This window comes from Lynx rufus, unplaced genomic scaffold (genome assembly GCF_022079265.1).
Source record: "Lynx rufus isolate CCGP_SWC_20201006 ecotype Redwood Valley unplaced genomic scaffold, mLynRuf1.p SCAF_11, whole genome shotgun sequence".
Classification (NCBI taxonomy): Eukaryota; Metazoa; Chordata; class Mammalia; order Carnivora; family Felidae; genus Lynx; species Lynx rufus.
Window position 1 is genome coordinate 6483491 of NW_025814825.1, and position 25350 is coordinate 6508840.

Sequence of the window (25350 nt, forward strand, 5' to 3'; positions counted from 1 at the left end):
GTTGCCATAATAGCCTGCCTTTTATTTACTTCAGTAAATTCGGTGAATTCCCTCTACATACAGTGTTTCATGGTTTTTCTGATGGAAAGATACTGTAGTTTCCCTTGGCTAAAACACATATCCAGTGGTGTGCTGGTAATGCTTACCAACTGAGAGAAAAAGGTCTGATTCATATCGTTTGCTAATTTCCCTGATGTGAATTCTCCCTACAATAATAGCCTTTTCAAGCCACCAATGTGAGGTCACTGAATGTGGAGCTGGGAGGAGAGACACATGGTGCAATGAGCATCTCCACCATACAGACGAATAGATGTAAATAACTTCAAGACCACATAGTAAAATGTACTAAGATGATTGGAAAATGCGGAGTTTGAATATTTACTGTCGGTTTTTAATATGTCTTATGTATTTAAGTTACTTTACCATAGGATACACAGGAAACTATTTGCATGCCTATCTTTGGGGAACTATGTGGTTTCAAAACAGGAAAAGACTTTTACTTTGCTTTTTCATTCTTATGTTCTTTAAATTAGTTACTGGTGTTAAATTTATGAGCAACAACAAACACAATATTAAAGCAGCAGCTCTCTGGGTGATTCTGATGTATGTCTAAGTTGAGGAACTACTAATGGTTCTCAGCCACTAGCTTCCTAAACTAAAAATGTTTTTCTTGGTTCTCTGGCACCTTAGAGCTGATTTTGTGCTTCATCGCAGTGATTATTATATCCTATTAATTTACATGCTCTTACGTTCTTCAGAATGATTTGAGAACTTTTTTGCCAAATGTAGATGTTAAAATGCAAAGAAAAATAAGAGTTTCACTGCTAGAAAAAAATTGCAAAGTCGAAAATCAGAATTTGTAAATACAAATATGCCAATCTTAAGGTTCGCCATACTTGATAATCGAGTTGAACAACAGATTTTTTGTTTCTGAGCTTCCTAGCAATCAGGGATTGGGGAGAGGGAGGGAATAATATTTTTACCATCATATTCTCCTAGAATGCTAAGCATTGCATTTACTGAATTCCAAAGTAAATCACATACATGAAATTTCATGTAGAGGGGTACTCATAGACAATGCCCTTAACACATTCCTCTAGTATTTATAGCCATGGGTTTCATATGGCTGTTTCCTATACCTCAAGAAAAAAAATTTTTAAACCATAAAAATACGTTCTTAATTTTTTTAAATGTTTATTTTTGAGAGAGAAACAGAGTGTGAGCCGGGGAGGGGGAGAGACAGAGGGAGACACAATCTAAAGCCAGCTCCAAGCTCTGAGCTGTCAGCCCAGAGCCCGATGTGGGGCTTGAACTCACAGACTGCAAGACCATGACCTGAGCCAAGTCACATGCTCAGCCAACTGAGCTACCTAGGCACCCCAAGAATGTAATATTAAAAAGCATCTCAGTTGAAATGACTTTTCCCTTAAAGGAGAGGTTTAACAGTAACCTGATGGTCAAGCTTGATTCAAATTTGGAATGACACCTCCTAGAGGAATAAAGATTTAGAACAAGGCTGACAAAACATGGCAAATAAGTCTACTCAGCTCCTGTCCTTTGTAGGTGTGAGTTTATGGTGCTGTGTTGAAGAGGACTCTGAGACCAGGGTCAGCAGAAAGGAGTACAGTCTGTCTGGGTTACAGGAATGGAGAACAGCAGAGAAACTTCTCTGTGTTTGCCATCCTTATGCAGGCTATCTTATGTAAATTTCACTGGTCTCTGTAGTGTAAAGTGGATTGCAGACAAATGCAGTTTACAATCTTCGATAAGGGCCTGGAGTGTTATATTCTGTGTCGCTTTTTGAGAGTATATATGGTATCTGTGTTAATTGTGACTAACTCATGCTAACAGCCTGGTGCATCTATCATCATTCTGGTTTTTGACTCTGTAGTTTATTTTGTCTGTTTAATATTTGGTATCCCATTTTAGTTCATCTCCAGTCTGAGTTGTTTTCAGTTCTTTCATCTAATAGAACATCATCGTTACTGTTTGTTTGTTTGGGAGTATGATTCTAAAAGCAGTGAAATAAGGAGAATTTGTCAAGTAATTCCTGTGGGAGCATTATCTTGTTACGCATTAGTATCATGTAGTTCCTATTATTGGCAATGAGCTACTTGTTGCACTTACTTTTAATGAACTACAACAAATTCTTTTATGTTATTAGAGAGGAAATTTATTATCTAAAGACAATCTCAGGGGAAATTAAAATAGTTCAGAAATGTTAATATCATTAGCTATAATATTTTGGGATTTTTTTTTTTTTTTTTTTTTTTTTTTTTTTAGTAATGATACAGAAGTTAAACTAATGTCATATACCTTGTAAGTTTACTGGCTCCCTCATGCACTCTCCAAAACCCACATTTAAAAATTAGTGTTTATTTCCTAATGACATCCTAACGTGGAATAACTAGGCCAAAGGGTTTGAGATTTCAAAGGTTTTGTTATATATTACCAAACTATTCTTCAGAAGAGTAGCATCAATTTATATTCTTATGGGGAAATTACTCATTCAAGGACTATTTTTAACAGGCTTAGAAAAAAAGTCACATAGATAGTCAGTAGGCATTTTTTTCAGCAGATGAACTGTGTTTTTCTAAGATACGGATTAGAAAAATCATACAAAAACAATAATACAGTGTATCAGCCTCAGTCTTCACATCTGTAGAACAGGTATGAAAATAGTACCGGTCTCTGGGTATTATTGTGAGAATTAAGTGCAGCAATATATGGAAACTGCTTACTATCCTGCATAGTATAAAATGTCAATAATTATTAATTATTAGTAGTCGTAGAAAGATGGTTCACCATAGCGTTAATTAAAATAGTAGTAAACATAGGAAAGGATTTAAATGATTTTCATTCATATGAGTTAATATTATACCATGTCTTTTTTTTTTAATTTTTTTTTTTTTTACATTTATTTATTTTTGAGAGACAGAGACAGAGCGTGAGCAGGGTAGGGACAGAGAGAGAGGGAGACACAGAATCTGAAGCAGGCTCCAGGCTCTGAGCCATCAGCACAGAGCCTGACTCCCAGCTCGGACCCATGAACCGTGAGATCACGACCTGACCTGAAGTAGGACGCTCAACCAACTGACCCACCCAGGCGCCCGTACCATGTAGTTTTTTTATGTTTATGTATTTATTTTGAGAGAGCACATGTTGGCAGGGGAGGGGCAGAGAAAGAGAGAGAAAGAGGAAGGGAGGGAGAGAAAACCCCAAGCAGGCTCTGCACGCTGACCTAAGCCAAAAATGAAGAGTCGGACACTTAACTGACTGAACCACGCAGGTGCCCCATACATACCATGCACTTTTTAAATGACATTCTTTAAGGATATGTAAAGACGTAACAAAATGGCTTATAATATCACGTTTACTGAAAGAGTATATATTTATCCTGCCCTAAGATGTCAGTTAATTATGTTTAAATTATGTTTTAATTAGGTTATAAAATATTGTTTCTAAAATATTGTCTTTAAATATGTTAATTATATTTTAAAATAATGTTCTTTAAAGAGATCATAGAAAAAACTGGAAAATACCAAAATGCTAATGATTAATGTTAAAGATTTTTTTTAATTATTTTTTTTAATGTTTATTTATTTTTGAGACAGAGTGCAAGCCAGGGAAGGGGAGAGAGAGAGAGAAAGAGAAGGGGACAGAAGATCCAAAGTGGGCTCTGTGCTGACAGCAGAGAGCCTGATGTGGGGCTTGAACCCACGAACTGTGAGATCATGACCTGAGCCAATGTTGGACACTTAACCTACTGAGCCACCCAGGTACCCCAATGTTAGTAATTCTTAAAAGTAGATGATAGGTATAGGGAAGTTATATTAATACTATTCTGTTTCTATACTGTAGTTTTCATTTTTCATAATCATTTCTTAAAAGAATGACAATAAAGTTTAAATCCTTGGAATTAGTGTTTTGTGACTTGTTTAGATGTAAATTAATCCCTTGGCCAGTTTTGTTATTAAAATTTTATTGGTACTTGAAGGTTTTTTAAAGCATTTAAGAGAATGATAGGTCAAACTTGAGACCATTTGATAAAAATTATAACAAATACATATAAATATTTGGAATGGCATTTAACAGAAAAGATGGTTCATTCAGTAATGGGATTACTTAGTGATTTTTGTCATTTTTTTTACTATTTTACATCTTCTAAAAATTCTACAGTAAACTGTGTTTAGAATCTTAATAAGGAAAAGCTTTAATCAATATTTGATGAAATCCAGATAACTTTTATGCATTAAGGATATTATTCTAGGGGCGCCTGGGTGGCTCAGTCGGTTAAGCGTCCGACTTCGGCTCAGGCCATGATCTTAAGGTCCGTGAGTTCGAGTCCCGCGTCGGGCTCTGTGCTGAGAGCTCAGAGCCTGGAGCCTGCTTCAGATTCTGTGTCTTCCTCTCTCTCTGACCCTCCCCCATTCATGCTCTGTCTCTCTCTGTCTCAAAAATAAATAAACATTAAAAAAAAAAATTAAGGATATTATTCTAGTACTAAGAGCACTCCTCCTTGTTGCTTCAGAGACTGGTCTTTGAATACACTGTTCTTCTCTAGGACAGTTTTGGTGAATGATGGATTTATGTCTGAATATATGTCCAGAAAATAGCTATTTCAGGTATTTTCTATATATGAAATACGATATAAGGGCCACCACTATTACTACATTCTCATAAAATTTCCTTTTTAAAAAAAGGTACAGAATATTCAATATAGCCAGTGTTCATATATAAAACTTTACCTTAGTGGGAGGAAAGGGTATCATGAGTATTTTGGCAAAATTTTCCCTCTTTAGGCAGAAATAAGATTAAGAGGAAATGAGTAACTATTTCTTCCTGCCTCCAGAACTGAAACAGTATTCAAATTTATGAGAGAATTTTATTTGTAGCAAACACTTTCTTTATAAACCATGAGTTTATTTTGTAGGTGGCCTTTTAAAATAAACTATTTGATTTTATACACTGTGCTCATACTCTGGCTTTATGCCCGACCTCCCATGTCGCAAACATCCAGAGTAAGACCCAATATTAAAGAAAATAAACCAGAAAAAAAAAAAACCTAGAAAATATTACAGATGTTAGTAATAAATTACTCAGTAATATTCACATTAGAGCAGTAATAAATTATAATAGTGGTGGTCCTTAAAAAATTGTCCCACTGTTTACTAAGACATATAGCCTTTCCTGTGTTCCAATTGAAATACATTATTGTTTTCTACTCTTACAAGAGTGAGATGTTAGGGGATATTGTGTTTATTCATTTGACTGATTCTATTCAATACAGAGGTTAAAAAATAAAGGTAAAGCACCTATATGCATTGTATAAACTAGCACCAAGTCCTTACTATATATGAGAAAATACCTGTTTTGGAAATCACTTACCTTAAAAAATACAATCTAGAATATGCTAAAGGCAAAGTGATTAATCCTGACACATTCTAAAATTCAAAACAATTTAGGGGCGCCTGGGTGGCTCAGTTGGTTAAGAGTCTGACTTCAGCTCAGGTCATGATCTTGCAGTTTGTGGGTTTGAGCCCCGCATAGGGATCTGTGCTGACAGCTCAGAGCCTGGAGCCTGCTTCGGATTCTGTGTCTCCCTCTCTCTCTGCCCCTCCCCTGCTGGTGCTCTGTCTCTATCTCTCTCTCAAAAACAAACATTAAAATTTTATTTTTTAATTAAAAAAAAAAAGTCACACGCTTAAAAAAAAACAATTTAGAAGTCTATGCAGGGGTAGGTAGCTCTTGAAGAAAAAAGGATTAAGGTAAAAAAAAAAAAAGGCATATTGAGAAAACCATATTGGAACAGATGGATTTTATAAGGAAGAGATTTTCAAATTATGTTTTGATGAGCCGCCATAGGGGCTGGTCAACAAGGAGGTATGGAGGCCAACTATTGAAGTCTTTAAGCAAGACAGTGCAGTAGGTGTATTAGGAAGATTGAATTGACATTGGAGCCAGAGGGATGTGTTGGGAAATTTTTCAGGAAGTCAGATGAGATGGCACGAGCCTAGACGTATCATTGGCCATGGGTTTGAAAATAAAACAGGAAGATGCACACTTGGACTTTCACCAAGGAAAAACCAACAGGACTGGTTAGAGATTGGATGGATATTATAGCAGGGGAAGGAGGAGTCCAAGATCCAAATGGTGACAGAAATGAGTCTCATGTTGAATTTAAATCCAGGGGTACAAGATGACATGGGACTATGGCAGGAGGTGATTGTATCCAAATTCTAAAGGGAAATACAAGGTGAACTAAAATAACTTGAATACATATGCTAGAAATATGATGACTAACTGTGGGATTGTACCTCGTGTCAGTAGTGGGGATGAACACCCAACAGACCTGGAAATTGTGTTCTTGTTCTTCAGTTCTTAATGTTGGTCCCTTTCTCAGAAGTAACTAGGTTAGATAGCCTCTGTGCCTTTTTTTTTGGCGGGGGGGGTGCCCTGTGTTAAATCATAAAGCCCTAGGTTCTGTGGCACAGCTAAAAATCCCATATCCAGAGCCTATGAATTGACTCCTGCTAGTAGTGTTGTTAGGTGAGACAGAGACTGTTACTGATGTGGCTTCCAGTTGGTGAAAATAAAATCCCCAGCAGAAGACTTGCTATTCCTCTAAACTGGCGACATCAGCCCCAAACCCAGGGTTCATTTTCTGAGGGGTAATGAAGTCACCAGGGATTTACTATCCCTCCCCCCCCAAAAAAAATAAACTATAAATGAACTAAAATTATGGAAATGTAAATACTCATTCTCAGTGTAAGAAAAGCTTATTTAATATAAAAGCTCATAAATATATACATTAAGGTCATAAATATATATGTTAAGGGCTGACTTGTGTCCCCTTTCCAAATGCATTTGTCAAAGTCCTAACCCCCAGTACCTCAGAATGTAACTATTTGGAGATAAAAAGTTAAGGTGATTAAGTTAAAATGAAGTCTTTAGAGTGTTTTAATCCAATATGACTGGTGTTCTTATAACCCAAGTTTGCACAGTCCAAGGGATGACCATGTGAGGACACAGTGAGAAAGTGACCATTACAATCCAAGGAGAAGGACCTCAAAAGAAACCAAACCTGCTGACACCTTGATCTTGGCCTTGTTGTAGCCTCCAAAACTATGAGAAAATAAATATCTTTGCTTAACCCATCTAGCCTGTGGCATCTTTTTAAATGACAGCCCAACAAACATAATTTAACACATATCTTAGCAAACTTTAGAATCAAAAGATAACAACTTAGACAAATATTGGTTAATATGCAAAATAGACAAAGAAGCTACAACACTCCAGGAACAGTGAGCATATGTCATCCCCAGAACTTGGTCTTAAATACCATCCTCCAGTGAGAAGAACCAAGGCTCCTTGGAGAAATGACTGATTGTAAGAATGAGTCAGGAAATACACATTATGAGCCCAGGGCATCATGTAGTGCCAGAAAGTAGCAAACTGCTCAAAAAAAACCTCACAATTATAGGTCTGTCAGAGGGATACAGGAGCGAACTGAAAGATGTTAGTGTTCAAAGCCTTGGACAACAAAATGAAGTACTATTGGATTAGAATCCAAAGTGTAAAATAAAAATATAGGAGTCCATGTTGATATAAACAGATCATTGAATAAATAAATGGAGAATAGACTAATCTCCTTTGCAGAAAGATTCCAAATAATTCATATAGATATTCCACTGTCAAGAAGGTAGAACACAACTCCCTGCTCAAGTGTGCCCTGTGCATAGTGGCTTTCTTCCAAAGAATGGGCAGGGGTGAGGTGGGGAGTAACCTTACAGTTTAAAGTCTGACAAACACTACCTCAGCCAGGTGGTCAAGGTTAACATCAATAGTGATAATTCATGTCGATAGTGTGTCCTTGATATGATAGGAGGAAATGGTACTTTACCTCTTGTGGTCTTCCTCCCAAAACCCATACCTTGATTTAATCATGAGAAAAACATCAGACAAATTACAGTAAAAGGACTTCCTCCAGTACTCTTGAGTAATACTCCTCGAAACTGTCAAGGCCATTTCCAAAGAAAAATCTGAGAAATTGTTTTTCTTTTACAACCAAGAGGAGCTAAGGAGACATGACAGGTAAACATAAGGTGCTATCCTGAATGGGATCTTGGGACAGAAAAAGGATAGTAGGTAAAAACTAAGGAAATCTGAATAGAGGATGGACTTTAGTCAATAATATATCAATATTGGTTTGTTAATCGTGGCAAATGTACCATGCTAATGCAAGGTCTAGGGGAAACATGATGTAGAGCTTATGGTAACTATAGTATATTCCCAACCTTTCTGTAAAATTAAAACTATTCCAAAAGATTCTTTTTAAATAGACCCAAAAAGTAGACAACAAGATATCATACACCCTGTGCATCAAAAGGCCAGTAAACACTTGAAAAGAAAATCATGTGTAGTGCTATTCAGGAATGTATATTAAAACATCTGGCACACTTTAAAAACAATAATAATAATAATAATAATAATACCCATGATCGGCAGTGTATAGGAATGTAAAGTGCAACTGCTTCTCTGGAGGGCATTTTGGTGATAGGTAAAAACGTATGTACTATTTGAAGCAGCAACATCCCAACCAGGAAGTGAAATGTTTTTACGTCACGTGCAATAGCACACCCCTGAAATTGACCAAAAGCCTATTAACATTGGATTATTTAAATAAAGTAAGGGCATATCAATGTGGAATGTAATGAACATATTAAGAATACACACTGTAGGGGCGCCTGGGTGGTTCAGTCGGTTAAGTGTCTGACTTCGGGTCAGGTCATGATCTCATGGTTCGTGAACTTGAGCCCCACCTCAGGCTCTGTGCTGAACCCTTGCTCAGAGCCTGGAGCCTGCTTCGGATTCTGTGTCTCCCTCTCTCTTGGCTCCTCCCTCGCTCATGCTCTGTCTCACTCTGTCTCTCGAAAATAAATAAATGTAATTAAAAATTAAAAAAAAAAAAGAATACACACTATAGAATATTTGGGGGCAAAAGAATCCCATGATGTGTCACATGAAAATGCCAACTGTAAACCATATATATACTGTTATGCTACCTCTATGTCTATTCTTTCATTTTATGTGTGATTGTACATATCTGTTGGGTCTGGGATTTGGCGAAATAGTCTTCACAGATGGCATTAAGTCCTGTTAATGATTTAGGTATTTTATAAATGTTTACAGAGAGCTATTTTAATGCATGTTGTAATATATCAACTATTGATAATTAGAAGCCAGTGCTTTTCAAAATCATGGAGTAAAGGACACTTTTGTATTACAGGTTGTGCGTGTACATACATGTTATATTTAGATTTTGGGAATGTTACATGTGGATAAAAAGTAGGATTTGCATACAGTAAAATGTTGCCTGCAGTTATCTCTGGGAGAGATGGGACAATTTTTATTTTTGGTGATTTTCTACCTTTTCCAAATGTTCGAGGAATCATATTTTTTGTGATGAAAAAGGTTTTATTTTAAAATTCAAATATAGGGGCCCCTGGATGGCTCAGGCATCTGACTTCAGCTCAGGTCATGATCTCACAGTCCGTGAGTTCGAGCCCCACGTCGGGCTCTGTTCTGACAGCTCAGAGCCTGGAGCCCGCTTCGGATTCTGTGTCTCCCTCTCTCTCTGCCCCTCCCCCACTCACGCTCTGTCTGTCTCTATCAAAAAATGAATAAACATTAAAAAAATTTTTTTTAAATAAGTAAAAATTAAAAAATAAAATTCAAATATAATTAACAGTGTTATTAGTTTCAGGTATACAAAGAGAAAGTTTTTTTTAAAGGTGATTTTCCCATGATACTATACCTAGAATATTGAAATCCTCTTTTTGTTACAAAAGTATTTTTACTTTGCTTTCTGAGCAGATTTAGTCTGTGCACAAATGTGCATTTACACAAATTTATATTATTGCATATTTCCTATGTAGTTTCTGCTTTACTATTAGGTGAAATTTTCATGAGCTGTCAAAAGCATTGTTGTATGTGATTAGTCTCTCATTCTTTTTACTTTTAGGTTGGTGTTTGGAATGCTTTATCCTGCATATTATTCATACAAAGCTGTGAAAACAAAAAACGTGAAGGAATATGTAAGTATAGTTTTATGAGTGATTGATTCTAACTTAATGTATCTGTGATATACAAGACCAGAAAATCATTATTTTAGAAATAGCTGGGATACTGTTTTTGGTTAAAAATGTTACATGAATATGAGTTTAATGAAGTTAGTCTTTTAAAAATAATTTTGAATACAGTTCCAAAGTGGAGTTTCAAAAAAAGTTCACTGTCAGTTGGTATTTAAATAAGTGTATGATCCAGTGAGTAATTGGATCTCTTACTCATTTTGTCTCAGTTCCAGTATAAGAAGTTAGGGGGCTGTCTGGTTTTTAGCCTTGTGAATTTATAGGTACACTGAGAACATAGTTCTTTCTTACTCCAAACCTTTTCCTTTATTCATAACTGGTTTGTCACTTTTTAATTCATTTAAGTATACAGATGTCTTATCACTGCTGACAATAGCAGTCTTTTTTCTTCTTAAATCAGACTCTACAGTTGACCCTTGAACAGCACAGGGGTTAGAGCCACCAACCTCCCCCTCCCCTGCAGTGGAAAATCTGAGTATAATTTTTTTTTTTAATGTTTATTTTTTGAGAGAAAGAGAGAGTGTGTGAACAGGGGAGGGGCAGAGAGAGAAGGTGACAGAGGATCCAAGCAGGCTCTGGCGGACAGCAGTATAATTTTTAACTCCCCAAAAACTGAACTATTAATTGCCTACTGTTGATCAGAAGCCTTACCCATAAGGTAAACACATGTATGCGTATTATGTACTATATTAAAAGTAAACTAGAGGGGCACCTGGGTGGCTCAGTCAGATAAGCGTCCGACTTCATCTCAGGTCACGACCTCGTGGTCCCTGCATTCAAGCCCCGCATCTGGCTCTGTGCTGACAGCTGGGAGCCTAGAGCCTGCTTCAGATTCTGTGTCTCCCTCTCTCTCTGACCCTCCCCCAGCTCTCTTGCAAAAATAAACATTGAAAAGAGAAAAGTAAGGTAGAGAAAAGAGGTTAAGAAAAATCATAGGGAAGAGAAAATACGTTAATAGGCCTGTAAAACAAATTTATGGGTAAATGGACCTACACAGTTCAAACCTGTGTTGTTCAAGGGTCAACTCTACCAGCCAATACATTCCTCCTCATATGGAATGTTTGTCGTACTGTTATTAAAGGAGATCTTTTTTTCTAAATCTGATTAGCTCTACAGTTTAAATACAGGGTGAATTTTCTCAACTTTGTGCCCATTTTTTCACCTATAAAGTATTATAAACCCAGGATAAGAACTCGTGTGCCTCTGTGTGACCTTGTGTATATTTCTGTGCTTACGGTATAGTCCTGTCTTCCCTCCAAATCTGGGTGATTTTGTTGGGAAAAGAAAGAAGTACAAATTGAAAATGAAGTTTATATGAGAAGCTCTAGTGATACAAAGATATCAGTGGGCACACAGATACCATGCCCTAAAATAAAAAGGGGGTAACAGTAAGAAATATGAAGGTATAATAAATTATAAATAAATATACAAAGTTATAAATAAAGTATGTAAGTTATAATAAATTATAATAGGCCTGTCATTTATAAACTAATGCTAAAAGAACAGAAAAGATGGTGTTTAGGGATTAGCCTAAGAACCATTATAAAATATTAATTCATTTCTTTATTTTTTTAATTTTTTTTTTAATGTTTGTTTATTTTTTGGAAGAGAGACAGACAGAGTACGAGCAGGAGAGGGGCAGAGAGAGAGAGAGGGAGGGATACACAGAATCGGAAGCAGGATCCAGGCCCTGAGCTGTCAGCACAGAGCCCAACACGGGGCTCAAACCCATGAACCATGATATCATGACCTGAGCTAAAGTCAGACACTTATTCAGCTGAGCCACCCAGGCACCCCAATCCATTTCTTACTATGTGTCACTTTAACTTTGTTAGCATTATCTTTTAGAGACTTAAAAACATGGGTTTCTGTGTTTGAATCCTTAATAAACACTCAGATTTTTATTCCTGTATTAGTCTATAAATTTGGGATGAATAAGAATGGTTCTAACCCTGAAATTTTAATTCTACTTCATAAGTTAAAGATAACCTTTGGACGAGAATCCAGTAACATTCTCATTCAAACTGATGGAAAAACTAGGGAAGTAGAAAGGCAATTGGTTTGATAATTACGTGGTAATCAACTCTCCACAAATGAAAAAGCTAAAAGCAAAAATGGTAAGGCATTGAAACAGAAGGCAGGGCATTTGCTTTTGACAAGGAAATGTGCTACAACTCGGAAGACGTGGTGACCAAGTTGTCTGCCATCAAGGCTGCTAGAGAGACCAAGCTGAGATATCATATTAAAACATTTGCATTTATATGATTTCCTACCAATTTCAAAAATACTTTTATATATTATTGTTTGCAATAGCTACTATAACAAAATGCCAAATACTTACTGGCTTAAACCAACCCAAATGTATTTATTCTCTTACCATCCTAGGGAACAGATTCTGAAATGGATTTACAGGGCTGTACTCTTTCTGGAGTCTCTAAGGGAAAATCTTTTACCTTACCTTTTCTAGCTTCTACAGGCTGCCTGCATCCTTGGCTAATGGTTCTATTCCTCAGCTTCAAAGCCAGAAATGTTGAGCTGAAACTTCTCACATTTCCATCCCTCTAGTTCTCTCTTCTGCCTCCCGATTCCACTTACAGGAATGCTTATGGTTACCTTGGGACCACCTGAGTAACCCACGATCTTCTCCGCATCTTAGGGTCAGCTGATTAGCAACCTGAATTCCATCTGCAGCCTGATTACTCCTTTACCATGTAACATACTCACAGGTTTTAGGAATTACGTAGGACATGGACATCTTTGGGGTAGGGAGACATTTTTCTGCATACCATAATATCTCACTGGTCCTCACTTCATAAATAAATAAATAAATAGATAGATAGATAGATAGATAGATAGATAGATAGATAGATAGATAGATAAAGTCTGGGAGAATGTTTCGATGTTACAGTCGACATTTTTCTGCATACCATAATATCTCACTGGTCCTCACTTCATAAATAAATAAATAAATAAATAAATAAATAAATAAATAAATAAATAAATAAATAAATAAATAAATAAATAAAGTCTGGGAGAATGTTTCGATGTTACAGTCTCGGAGAAATAAATTGACTTACCCAGGGTAACATGGAACATTAAGGCAGGAATCATACCAGATTGGATATGTTGTTACAAATATTTCATTCTGTCTCTTCTACCAAAAGTAGGTGAGGACTCTAGCTTGTAAAACAGTTTTCACAACCAGCCAGTGGATGTGCTTCCAAAGTAGACCTCCAGGAGCCACAAAAATAAGGATATTTTCAAAGAAGGGCAATGAGGCTGTTTAACCAGTACTTAGGGCAGGACTCTTACATATTGAAATCAACTATGATCAGAACGGCTAAAGATGAAATTAGGTTTTGAAAGGGTTGGCAGGTAACTATTTCCAACCCAAATTTAGTTGTTTTTTGGGTTTTTTGTTTTGTTTTGTTTTCAGTTTATTAATTTGAGAGGGTGCGTGCACGTGCCTGCACAAGTGGGGACAAGACAGACGGAGGGGGAGAATCCCAAGCAGGCTCCACGCTCCGTGGAGAGCTCAGAGCTCAGTCTCACAAACCTTGAGATCATGACCTGAGCCAAAATCATGAGTTGGAAACTTAACCCACTGAGCCACCCAGGTGCCCAAACCTAAATTTACTTTTGACAAAATGTTTGAATATTATTATCTTGCTGAGTCTCACCTAGCCTTACTTTAAACTTTGATTATAACAGTTGTATTAGAACTCTGTTCTCAGAGGGGCGCCTGGGTGGCGCAGTCGGTTAAGCGTCCGACTTCAGCCAGGTCACGATCTCGCGGTCAGTGAGTTCGAGCCCCGCGTCGGGCTCTGGGCTGATGGCTCGGAGCCTGGAGCCTGTTTCCAATTCTGTGTCTCCCTCTCTCTCTGCCCCTCGCCCGTTCATGCTCTGTCTCTCTCTGTCCCAAAAATAAATAAACGTTGAAAAAAAAAATTAAAAAAAAAAAGAACTCTGTTCTCAGAAAGTTTTCCTATATAGTGATCCCATCCTAATTGATTTTGTTTTGCATATGGTGATTTCTTAGTAAAGTTAACCTTCATATTTCCCTGTTATATTTTTAATGGCCCTTTATATTATCTGATATTATATTATTTGTATGTGTATTTGTCCTCCCCACCAGAAACAGCTCCATAGAGTTTGGTTGTTTTGTTAACTGATACATTTCCCTACCTAGAACAGTACATGGTATATATAATAGGTACTCAATATTTTTTAAATGAATGAGTGAATGAATGAATAAGAAAAGGAAGAAGAGTTGAAAAACATGTACATTTCTTAAGGGGATTGGTCTAGGTTCTCAGCTTTGATTCTGCTGGGTTAAGGAGTACACAGTCCAGTCTGACTTAACCCAAAGCTCAGTGTCTTTGTGGTATTTGGTTGTTACCTAAATTCCACTGATATCTACTTCAAAATTGTTTTCAGAAAGCAAACATTTTAGGTTAATTTACTTCTTTCCACCCTAACTACTACCATTCCCCTTAAGCCTACAAACAGTAGATTGCACCTGATAAAACAGATGCTGTGCTCAAATCAAAACAAATGGAAAGTGCTGTGTATTTTGGCAACCTTCCTTTCTTCCTTTGCCTATTTTTAAAACAGAGCTTTCCTAGGATATAATTTCCTGTATAGTGTGGCTGATATGGCCTACTTAAAGTCTTTCAGCCTTGCAGTAATTGAAATGTAAACTTACTGAAGAATTAGTATGGTTTTGCAAATTTTTTTAGGCTTATACCATCTCGTGACTTGAAAATAGAGTGTTTATTTCCAAGTCGTGTGTAATTGCTGTAGCTTTTCTAGGAAACCGTGTTCTTATTCTAAGAATGTTGGAGAACGTGGCAATGAAAAGATTGGCTAACAGCACTTAAAAATCAAAATCAGACATTTGGTCTGATCACAGAGATTTACTGTGAGCAAGAACAAAGAACAGGGAAAATTCTGGGAGATTACTCTTTTAAAGGCTTAGAAATAGCCCTCTACGGATGCCTGGATGGCTCAGTCAGCTAAGAGTCTGACTTCAACACAGGTCATGATCTCATGGTTCAGGGTTCGAGCCCCACATCAGGCTCTGCATTGACAGTGACAGAGCCTACTTGGGATTCTCTCTCTGCTCCTCCCCCACTCACACATCCATTTTCTCTTTCAAGATAAATAAATAAACTCATTAAAAAAAAAAAGGAGCTAGCCCTCTAAAACCCTATTGACTTGGTTTTGAAAGTGACCTAATTTTTCCTAAATACTTGGGTGATATGAAAATGAACAAATATACCACACACTAGCTTTATAGTTCTTGTCAATTGGTAAAATCTGAAGTTATTTACTAGTTTTAGAGTGGATATAGAAGGGAAAAAATGCAATAAAGTACTTTTTTTTTTTATTGTCAAGAAGTGTTCCCCAGCCATCTTTTCATATTTTGGATTAAAAATACTCATTTGATTCAAGGGTTTTAATTTGGGAAGTGTAAAGGTTAACCCACTGATTGAGATGGAATTTTTGAAAATTAGTCTTGTTAGACCACATGTTTATTTGTTTATTTTCCACTTTGATCTACTTTTAATTTAGTTTTTGTTTTTATCAAAGCTGTAATTATTTAAATTTTAAAAATCAAATAGTTTCTAAGGCTTATTATGAAAAGAACAATTCCCCACCTTCCCCATCCCCATTTCTCTCTAGAGGCAACTACTTTCAGCTCTTCTAGCTGAATCCTTTAGTATTTATTTCCATATCTAAATAACATGCTTATATTACCATTTCTTAATTTTTCAGATGGGCATTATCAGTTGACTTCTTGCTATTATTAAGGATGATTAATAGTAGTTATCACATATAACTATACACATACATATTTCCCTGCCATTATAGCCTCCAGGGTCATCACAGTGTAATTTGTATTGGATCAGTATTCAGTATTTGCATTATGTAGGCTAAGTTAAAAAGAAAGAAGCAATAAACTAAACAAATAAAGAACACAGCACCTAGAACCAGGCTGCCAAGGTTAACATCCCAGTCCTATCTGTTACTAGCTATGTCATTGTACAAGTTATCTGACTTTTCTGTGCCTCAGTTTCCTCATCTGTAACATGAGAACTGTTATAGTACTTACCTCCTCAGGTGGTGGTGAGAATTACATGAGTTAATGAACATAAAGCATTTAAATCAGTACCTGACATAGAATAGTACCTGATGTATAGGATTTTTCATGATAGAAACACTATTTGCATTTGGTCTCTGTGGTATCCTATCATTACCATTTTTTTTCCTGCACAGTGGTTTGTTTTCCCTGCTTGTTATTCATTGTCTTGTTTTCTGGTTTGTTGTTTGGTTGGTTGGTTTTTCACTTATGTGGGATTCTCTATTATTGCACATTTACACCTGAACTCTGCCGCAGTTGTGTGGATTTCTTCTCTGTGTTATCATCCAATGGATATTCCAGACTAGCTCTTGTTTTAGATCCTCAGATTTCTTAATCTCCTGTTTTCCTCCATTTTAAGTTTACTTCCTCATTTTAATGAAGTACATCCTTCCGGAGAAGACTGTGTGAAAGACAAATTTTTTGAGATGCCAGATTGGAAATAATTTTCCTTCAGAATTTTGAAGACATTTCTCCATTGCCTTTTAGCCTGTAGTGTTGCTGTGGAGAGTCTGAAGCCATTCTGATTCTCACCGGCTTGTGGGATCTTTTCCATGTGTGGAAAATTTAGGTTTAAAATTTCATGATTATGTGCCTTGGTGTGAATCGATTGTGGTAGATTTTGCTAAATCCTCCCCTTTTAACTTGGGAAATCCTTTGTCCTTCAGCTCTGGGAAATTTGGTTAAAATTTATTTCTTTATCGATTTTCTCTGCTTTGTTTTCACTGTTTGTTCTGTCTGGGATTCCATTTATTCAGTTGTAAAGCTACTTGGACCGATTATCTAATTATCTGATCTTTTTTCTTCTTTTTCCTGTCACTTTTTCTTTTTGTTCTGTTTTATGATGAGTTTCTCAATGTCATCTTCTAACCCTTTAGTTAATCTTTAATTTCTGTCTCTGTGTGTTTAACTTCTAAGAGCTCTTTTTATTTTCTGAATGTTCCTTTTCCTATAGTGTTCTATCCTTATGTTGTTTAAAATAGCTTCCTTTTTGTCTATGTATATGAAAAATGGGGTTTTTTTTAGATACGTTCTTTCTGCATAGTCTCTCCTTTGACTTCTGGTTTTTGTTTGTTTGAGCCTCTGTCTCTCATGCATGATTTTCTCAAATGTTGGATAATATTTGGTCCTCCACTCACATTTGAGTATGATAATCAAAAGCTGGTTACAAGGCCTGAGCCCATGAAGAGGCTTGCTGAATGTCATCTTTACTGTAGGGTGATCTGACAAGGCAGCTGTATTTGTTCCCAGTGTTCCCAGTTGTACCACAAACCAAGTGGCTTAAAAAAACAGAAATATATTGTCTCACAGTTCTAGAGGTTAGAAGTGCGTAATCAAGATGTGGACAGGGCCAATTCCTTCTGAAACCTGTTGAGGAAAATCCTTTTCTTCTTTCTTTTCTTTTCCTTTCTTTTCTTTTAAGTTTATTTAAATAATTTATTTTTGGGAGGGGGAAGGGATAGAGAGAGAGGCAGAGAGAGAATCCCATGCAGGCTCTCTGTCAGCACAGAGCCCAACACAGGTCTTGAACTCACAAACTGCGAGATCATGACCTGGGCCGAAACCAAGAGTTGGATGTTTAACCGACTGAGCCCCCCAGGCACCCTGAGGAGAATCCTTTTTTGCCTGTTTGCAGCTTCTGGTGGTTGCCAGAAGTCCTTGGCATTCCTTACCTTCCAGGTGCAGCACTTTGGTCTCTGTCTCTGTTGTCACATGGCGTTTTCCTCTTGTGTCTGTGTATCAGTCTCTTCTCTCCTTCTTACAAGGAGCCAAGCATATTAGATTCAGGGCCCACTATACCCCAGCATGACTTCATCTTAACCAATTACATCTGCAGTGGCCCTATTTCCAAATGATGTCACATTTTGAGGTACTGGGGGTAAGAACTTTGTATTAGTCAGCTCAGGCTGCCATAACAAAATACCACACAGTGAGTAGCTTAAACAACACAAATTTATTTTCTCACAGTTGTGGAGGCTGAAAGTCCAAGATTAGGGGGCCATCAGGGTTGATTTTGGGTACAGGCTCTTCCTGGCTTTAGACAGCCATCTTCTCTCTGTGTCCTCACGTGGCCTTTTCTGGATGCCTGTGTTAAGAAAGCCCTGGTGAGTTCTTTCTTATAAGGACACCAGTTCTATCAAATTAGGGCCCCCTTATGACCTCATTTAATCTTAGTTACCTCCATAAAGGCCCTGTTTCCAAATACAGTCACCTTGGGGGTTATGGCTTCAACATAGCAATTTGGGGGAATCACGGGTCAGTCCATAAGAGACTTCAACATATCTTTCTGAGGGAGACACAGTTCAAACCATTACAACTGTTTCCTGGGAAAATGATCAGTGTCTGTATGTTTAGATATTTTCTCTCATGTCAGAGTCTTCAGACAAGATTCTTCCATTCTGAAAGGTACTTGGTTGCTAGCGTTCCGGTGAGAGACTAAGGGTTGGGGGCTCTCAATATTTAATTTATAAACTAGAACTTAATGCCTACTCTCAACTGTGCCAGAGATTTGCAAATCCAGAGGCCCTTGACTCTTCCCAGAGAATCAGCCGCAAGGTTCCTGTGGGAGGAAGGAGGGGCATCGCCTGACCGCGAAAAGGGGAGGAGGGCATCTGGGAGCCTACCTGCTCCTCAGGCAGACTTAACAGCCATACTTCCTGGCTTTTGCCCTCGTGACCAAGGATTGTGTCACCAGTTCTTGAGCCTTTGGGGAGCTCTGCGGTGTAAAGTTGGATTGCTTCTCCACTTTCCCACTGTCAGCTTAATATCCAATTTTCTCAGGCCTCCTAACTCAGGTGCTCCTCTTCCACTTCCTTCCTACCTCCCCAAAATTTGGATTGCTGTCTTCTTTTCTTCATTCTTTTGGACTTGTCTTTTTTAAAAAAATCACGTTTACTGTTGTTTTAGTGAGATTTGTGGTAAGGATGCAATTAAATGTATATGTGCAGTTTATCAATCTTTACCCAGATTCCCAAATTGACTGTGTGAGTGGAACACTTCTGGTTGAAATATACTGTGATATCAAATATAACTTATCATGAAATAAACCATTATTGTTGGTTTTTAAAATGTGCTCACATAGAAGACAGATTTAAAGTAGTAATAGATACCATTTGTTTTAGATCTTTGACAACAATTTTGAAGTTTAATTTTAACTGACATACAGGGAATCCATGTGTATCATGTCTTGAGTTATATGGTTTGTAAATCAAGTATTGATACATAAAAATCACAATTTTCACTTAGGACAGTTGAATAAAGTCACTTGAGACAATTTATTATCCTTTAATGAACTAAACCTACTTACTTTTACTTAAAGTAAAGCGGGTGACGAATATTGTTTTATAAACCTAATTCTTGATGTGCCAAGTTTACATATTGTATGTATAATACATATTAGTATGTAACTTCACTGCTGAAGTAATTGATGCTGTTATAATTAAGTGACTTACACTCTTCCTTATGTTTTCTAGAAATGATTTCTTCATGATCATCTCATGACCATTACAGTGGATCCACTTTAGGAAACAAGTGTTAAATTTAAATAAGGTTATTTACTTGGGGAGGGTGTTTAATGAACACCTAGCACGGTTTTTTTCTGAAATTTTAGAATGTGAGGGGCGCCTGTGTGGCTCAGTTGGTTAAGCTCCAACTTCAGCTCAGGTCACGATCTCATGGTTAGTGAGTGAGCCCCGTGTCTGGCTCTGTGCTGACAGCTCAGAGCCTGGAGCCTGCTTTGGATTCTGTGTCTCCCGCTCTTTCTGCCCTTCCCCCAATTGTTGTTCTCTCAGTCTCTCTCTCTGTCTCTATATCTCTCTCTCTCTCAGTAAATAAATAAACTTTTAAAATAAAATAAAATTTTAGAATGTGAATTAGAGCACCCCTTGACCTTGTATGAAGTAATTCAGAAGCATCCCCACAGTTTTCATGCTAAGATGCAGCCAGCCGACTGCAGCAGTCTTATCCTTTACTAACTTCCCGTGCAAATGCTTTGGAAAACATGCACAAAGGGAAGAAAAAAAAAAAAAACCACACAGTAACATTCAAACCTAAGAGGCTAACTCGGGCTTTTGCTAATGTCTAGGAAGAATTTTACCAACTGTAGTGCCAATGGAAATAGACTTTTTAAAAACAGGGACAGAAACCGTTGTTTCCATTAAAGGAAATGTTGTTAAGTAGTAAATTGGAGGGAGGCCTAGCCACCTCCACCCTAATCCCGTGATGGAACAGCTTAAAATCCGAAAAGCTACAGCAGCCAGAAAGGACTGCCACCACCCTCAGTGTGGGGAGAACGTGTTCAGAGGCTGCCAGTGTTCTGCTCCCCCCCCCTTATCTACTCACACCCCATAACCTCTCTGCTGTGAAGAAACCTCCAGTAAGTTACAAAAAGAAGAAATAACAACTGAGTACAAGGGAAAATCAGAAGTGCGGGCGGTACTAGATGAATTCAAAAATAAAAATGACAGTAATTCATATTACAATTTATATTCTGAATCACTTTGAAAGCCTGTATTTTAGGGGCGCCTGGGTGGCTCAGTCAGTTAAGCGTCCAACTTCGCCTCGGGTCATGATCTCATGGTTCATGAGTTCAAGCCCCACATGGGGCTCACATCCCATTTCAGATCCTCTGTCCCCCCGTTCCCCCCAACCCTACACTCTCTCTGCCCCTCCCCTGCCCACACTCTTTCTCTTTTAAAAATAAACATTTTTAAAAAAGGAAAGAGCCTATATTTTAAAAAGGAAGAAAATGAAACACTACACTCGCAAAGCAAGAAAAAATACCAAAATAAAAGAATCTGTAAAGGAAGTAGAACAAACAAAGCAATAAAAAAGCAGAAATACAAATAAAAAACAAAATTGAGGGAATTAAAGGAAGAGTTGTTCCCTTAAGTAAGTCTAATAAGGTAAACACTTGAAATAGTTAAAGGTAAACACTTGAAATAGGGAGAAGAATAGTAGAGGGATTGACACAATGAGAAATCAGAAAAGATATAAGCAAGCAATGCTAAATTAAAATTTAAAAATAATAAACTACCTAAAAATTCTCATTTAAAATTTTTTATTGGGGCACCTGGGTGGCTCAGTTGGGTAAGCATCCAACTCTTGATTTCTCATGGTCATGAGATCAAGCCCCACGTTGGGCTCTGTGCTAGGTATGGAACCTGCTTAAGATTCTCTCTTCCTCTCTCTCTGCCCCTGCCCTGCTCACGTATGCACGTGCACTCATTCTCTGTCTCTAAAACAAACCAAAAAAATGTTTAAAAATTTTATTAAATTTTATATTTTTATTAAAAAATTTTTATTTTTAGAAAATAGAATCCTCTCTGATAAAATATACCTAAGCTTTTGCCTTTTCAGCTAAAGTTGACAATATTTTTGCAGAGAAATTTTCCCTCTTACACAGCACCAGGATCTACCTTTGATATGTTTAGATATGGACTTCATCTTTCCATAACGTAATTTTAGAAATACAGTGCTTTCCCAACCACAGGTGTAATAATGAGATTGTCAGCCAGATCACCACCACACTGTGAAAGGTCCTCCTAAAAATATAAAAGCTAGAACTGTTCCCTAAGATTTTAGCTAACTTAGAAAAATAAAATCTTTCCCCAAACCTCATGTAATTTTAAAAGCTCATGAGAAATGTTACTTCAGAAATATAATAGAATTGTAAAAACATGAAGTTCTTTTAAAAGACTACAAAAAATTTAAAGTATATCTAATTATACAAATATATGAAATTTTGGGACACCTCAGTGGTTCAGTTGGTTAAGCATCTGACTTTGGCTCAGGTCATGATCTCATGGTTTGTGGGTTCGAGCCCTGTGTCAGGCTCTGTGCTGACAGCCCAGAGCCTGGAGCCTGCTTCAGATTCTGTGTCTCCCTCTCTCTCTAACCCCTCCCCTGCTCATGCTCTGTCTCTCTCTCTCTCTCTCTCTCTCTCTCCCTCTCTCAAAAATGAATAAATTTTTTAAAAGTTCAAATATATGAAATTTTGCCTATCTTTTGGCTATCAGAATGAATATAGACTGATTCCTTTTCTTTTTTTTAAACCACAGATCCAAACTCTGTAGGTAACATGGGAAAGCAAACTTCAAAAGGTCTTGAAAAGTCACAAAAATAGACTGACTTGAGTAATTTTACTTTAAAATATTGTATTAACTTACGAAGATTTCCAATAGACATCTTTTTTTAATGTTTTTATTAAAATTCCAGTTAATACACAGTGTACTATTAGCTGCAGGTATATGATACAGTGATTCAGCACTTCCATACATCATCCAGTGCTCATCACAAGTGCCCTCCTGAATCACCCGTCCCCCACCCACCTCCCCTCTGGTAGCTATCAGTTTCTTCTCTATAGTTAAGAATCTGTTTCTTGGTTTGCCTCTCTCCTTTTTTCCCTATGCTCATTTGTTTTGTTTCTTAAATTCCACATATGTGTGAAATCCTATGGTATTTGTCTTTTTCTGCCGGACAGAAAAAGTCACAAAAATCGGTGGAGTTGAATAGTCTTATTTTAAAATATTACATTAACTTTGAAAGGTTTCCAAGAGGCATCTCTTATTTATCTTTTAGCTTTTTTTAAGTTTATTTATTTCTGGAAAGAGAGAGCAGGGGAGGGGCAGACAGAGTGAATCCCAGGCAGGCTCTGCACCATTAGCACAGAGCCCAACTCAGTGCTCGAACCTATGAACCGTGAGATCATGAAATGGGAGATCATGACCTGAGCCAAAACCAAGAGTCAGACACTTAACCAGCTGAGCCACGCAAGTACCCCTCAAAAGGCATCTTTTTTTTTAACTTTATTTTTTATTTTTTAAAATTTACCTCCAAATTAGTTAGCATATAGTGCAACAATGATTTCAGGAGGAGATTCCTTAGTGCCCTTTACCCATTTAGCCCATACCCCCTCCCACAACCCCTCCAGCAACCCTCAGTTTGTTCTCCATAGTTATGAGTGTCTTCTGTTTTGTCCCCCTCCCTGTTTTTATATTATTTTTGTTTCCCTTCACTTATGTTCATCTGTTTTGCCTCTTAAAGCCCTCATATGAGTGAAGTCATATGATAGTTGTCTTTCTCTGACTGACTAATTTCACTTAGCATAACACCCTCCAGTTCCATCCACGTTGTTGCAAATGGCAAGATTTCATTCTTTTTGATTGCCAAGTAATACTCCATTATATATATATATATATATATATATATATATATATATATATATATCACATCTTCTTTATCCATTCATCCATCGATAGACATTTGGGCTTTTTCCATACTTTGGCTATTGTTGATAGTGCTGCTATAAACATGGGGGTGCATGTGTCCCTGCGAAACAGCACACCTGTATCCCTTGGATAAATGCCTAGTAGTGCAATTGCTGGGTCGTAGGTAGTTCTATTTTTGGTTTTTTGAGGAACCTCCATACTGTTTTCCAGAGTGGCTGCACCAGTTTGCATTCCCACCAACAATGCAAAAGAGATCCTCTGTCTCCGTATCCTTGCCAACATCTGTTGTTGTCAGAAGACATCTTTTAAATGAAGTTTTAACACTTCTGTTTTAGTATGGTATATCTTTTCTTACGATGATTGTCAAAATCAATTATTGGAGCCACCAAGAGAAGTTTCTGCCATTGATATGATGTTTGAATGTAATTTCAGCCTACTAAGTCAACATTCTTACCTTTTCCCTGTAGGAGGCAGATTTAGATTTACTCTAAGAAAGAGAATCTAAGGGCACTTCCTTCTTGGGAGAGGGAGGAGTCTGCACCAAGTGGTCAGTGTCCAGATAACTCTGGGTTCTGGTGATGGGTGGACAACAGGGACATTCCTCACGGAACCTCTTCAGTGTAGAAGAGCCTGTAGGCTGCTCTGCCAGGAGAATTTACTCTAAGTTATAAACAGTGCCTCTGAGAGGTGGGCTAAAGGTTCAGCTTCTTCATTTTTTGAGCTTTTTCTTTAAATGATGGTGTACCTAAACAGTGTTATGAAAATAGGAGTACATTTTAACTGTCCACATTGAATAAATTATCACACAAAACTGAGTTCATCGTCTTTTCTCCAAACCCAAGACTCTTCTTACATTCTCTTCATGAATGACACCCACCTTCCCCTAGGTGATATTGTCAGAGAATTCTCCTGCTACAGCTCTTCTCCAACTTTAAGACACATAGGAATCCCCCTGGGATCTTGTTGGAACGCAGATTCTGATCTAATAGGTCTGCCCTGGGCTTGAAATTCTGCATTTCTATCAGGCTTCCAGGTGATGCCAATACGACTTGTGTATATACCACAGTTCAAATAGCAAGACTTGGGGCACATTCTCATCTCTGATTACATATCAAAAACACTTTTGTCTTTTATTTTATTTTTTTTTAATTTAAAGTGTTTTTTTTTTTTAGAGAGTACAAGCAGGAGAGAGGGGCTGTCAGGGGGTGGGGGAGCAGGGAGAGAGAGAGAGAGACTGAGAGAGAGAGAGAGAAAGAGAGACAGAATCTTAAGCAGGCAGAGAGAGAGAATCTGAAGCAGGCTCTACACTCAGCACGGAGCCTGATGCAGGGGTCAGTCCCACAACCCTGGGATCTTGACCCGAGCCGAAATCAAGAGTCGACTGCTCAACCAACTGAACCATCCAGGCACCCCAAAACCCTCTTGTCTTTTAAATTACTGTCTGCCCTCTCTCTGGGCATGGTAATGATGAGGCCTAGAATCTAAATAATTTTTTTTTAATTCCCAAGGAATTTTTATCTACAACCAAGGTGAAAATAACTAAGAGGTATCTTATTGTGAAAAGTGAATAGTTACCACGTTGTACTTTTTTACTATAAGTTTATGTATGCATATGGACACTAAATAGCAGATAGTTTGTTTTAGAAACATCTGTATGTACATGGATTGATTAACAACTTGGAACATACTATAGAAAAATAATTTTTCTTTTAATTTTTTTTTTCAACGTTTATTTATTTTTGGGACAGAGAGAGACAGAGCATGAACGGGGGAGGGGCAGAGAGAGAGGGAGACACAGAATCGGAAACAGGTTCCAGGCTCCGAGCCA

The 25350-nt window shown here is 37.4% G+C and overlaps 1 protein-coding gene across 2 annotated transcripts in view; it reads left to right on the forward strand.

Annotated features, from left to right (window-relative positions):
• The window catches only part of REEP3 (receptor accessory protein 3), a 100743-nt gene that overhangs the window by 34364 nt on the left and 41029 nt on the right, over positions 1-25350 (forward strand). For both annotated transcript variants that reach the window (XM_047072840.1, XM_047072841.1), the window contains exon 2: positions 10025-10097. In XM_047072840.1, coding sequence (XP_046928796.1) covers positions 10025-10097 — 73 coding nt within the window. The remainder of the gene's footprint in view (positions 1-10024; positions 10098-25350) is intronic.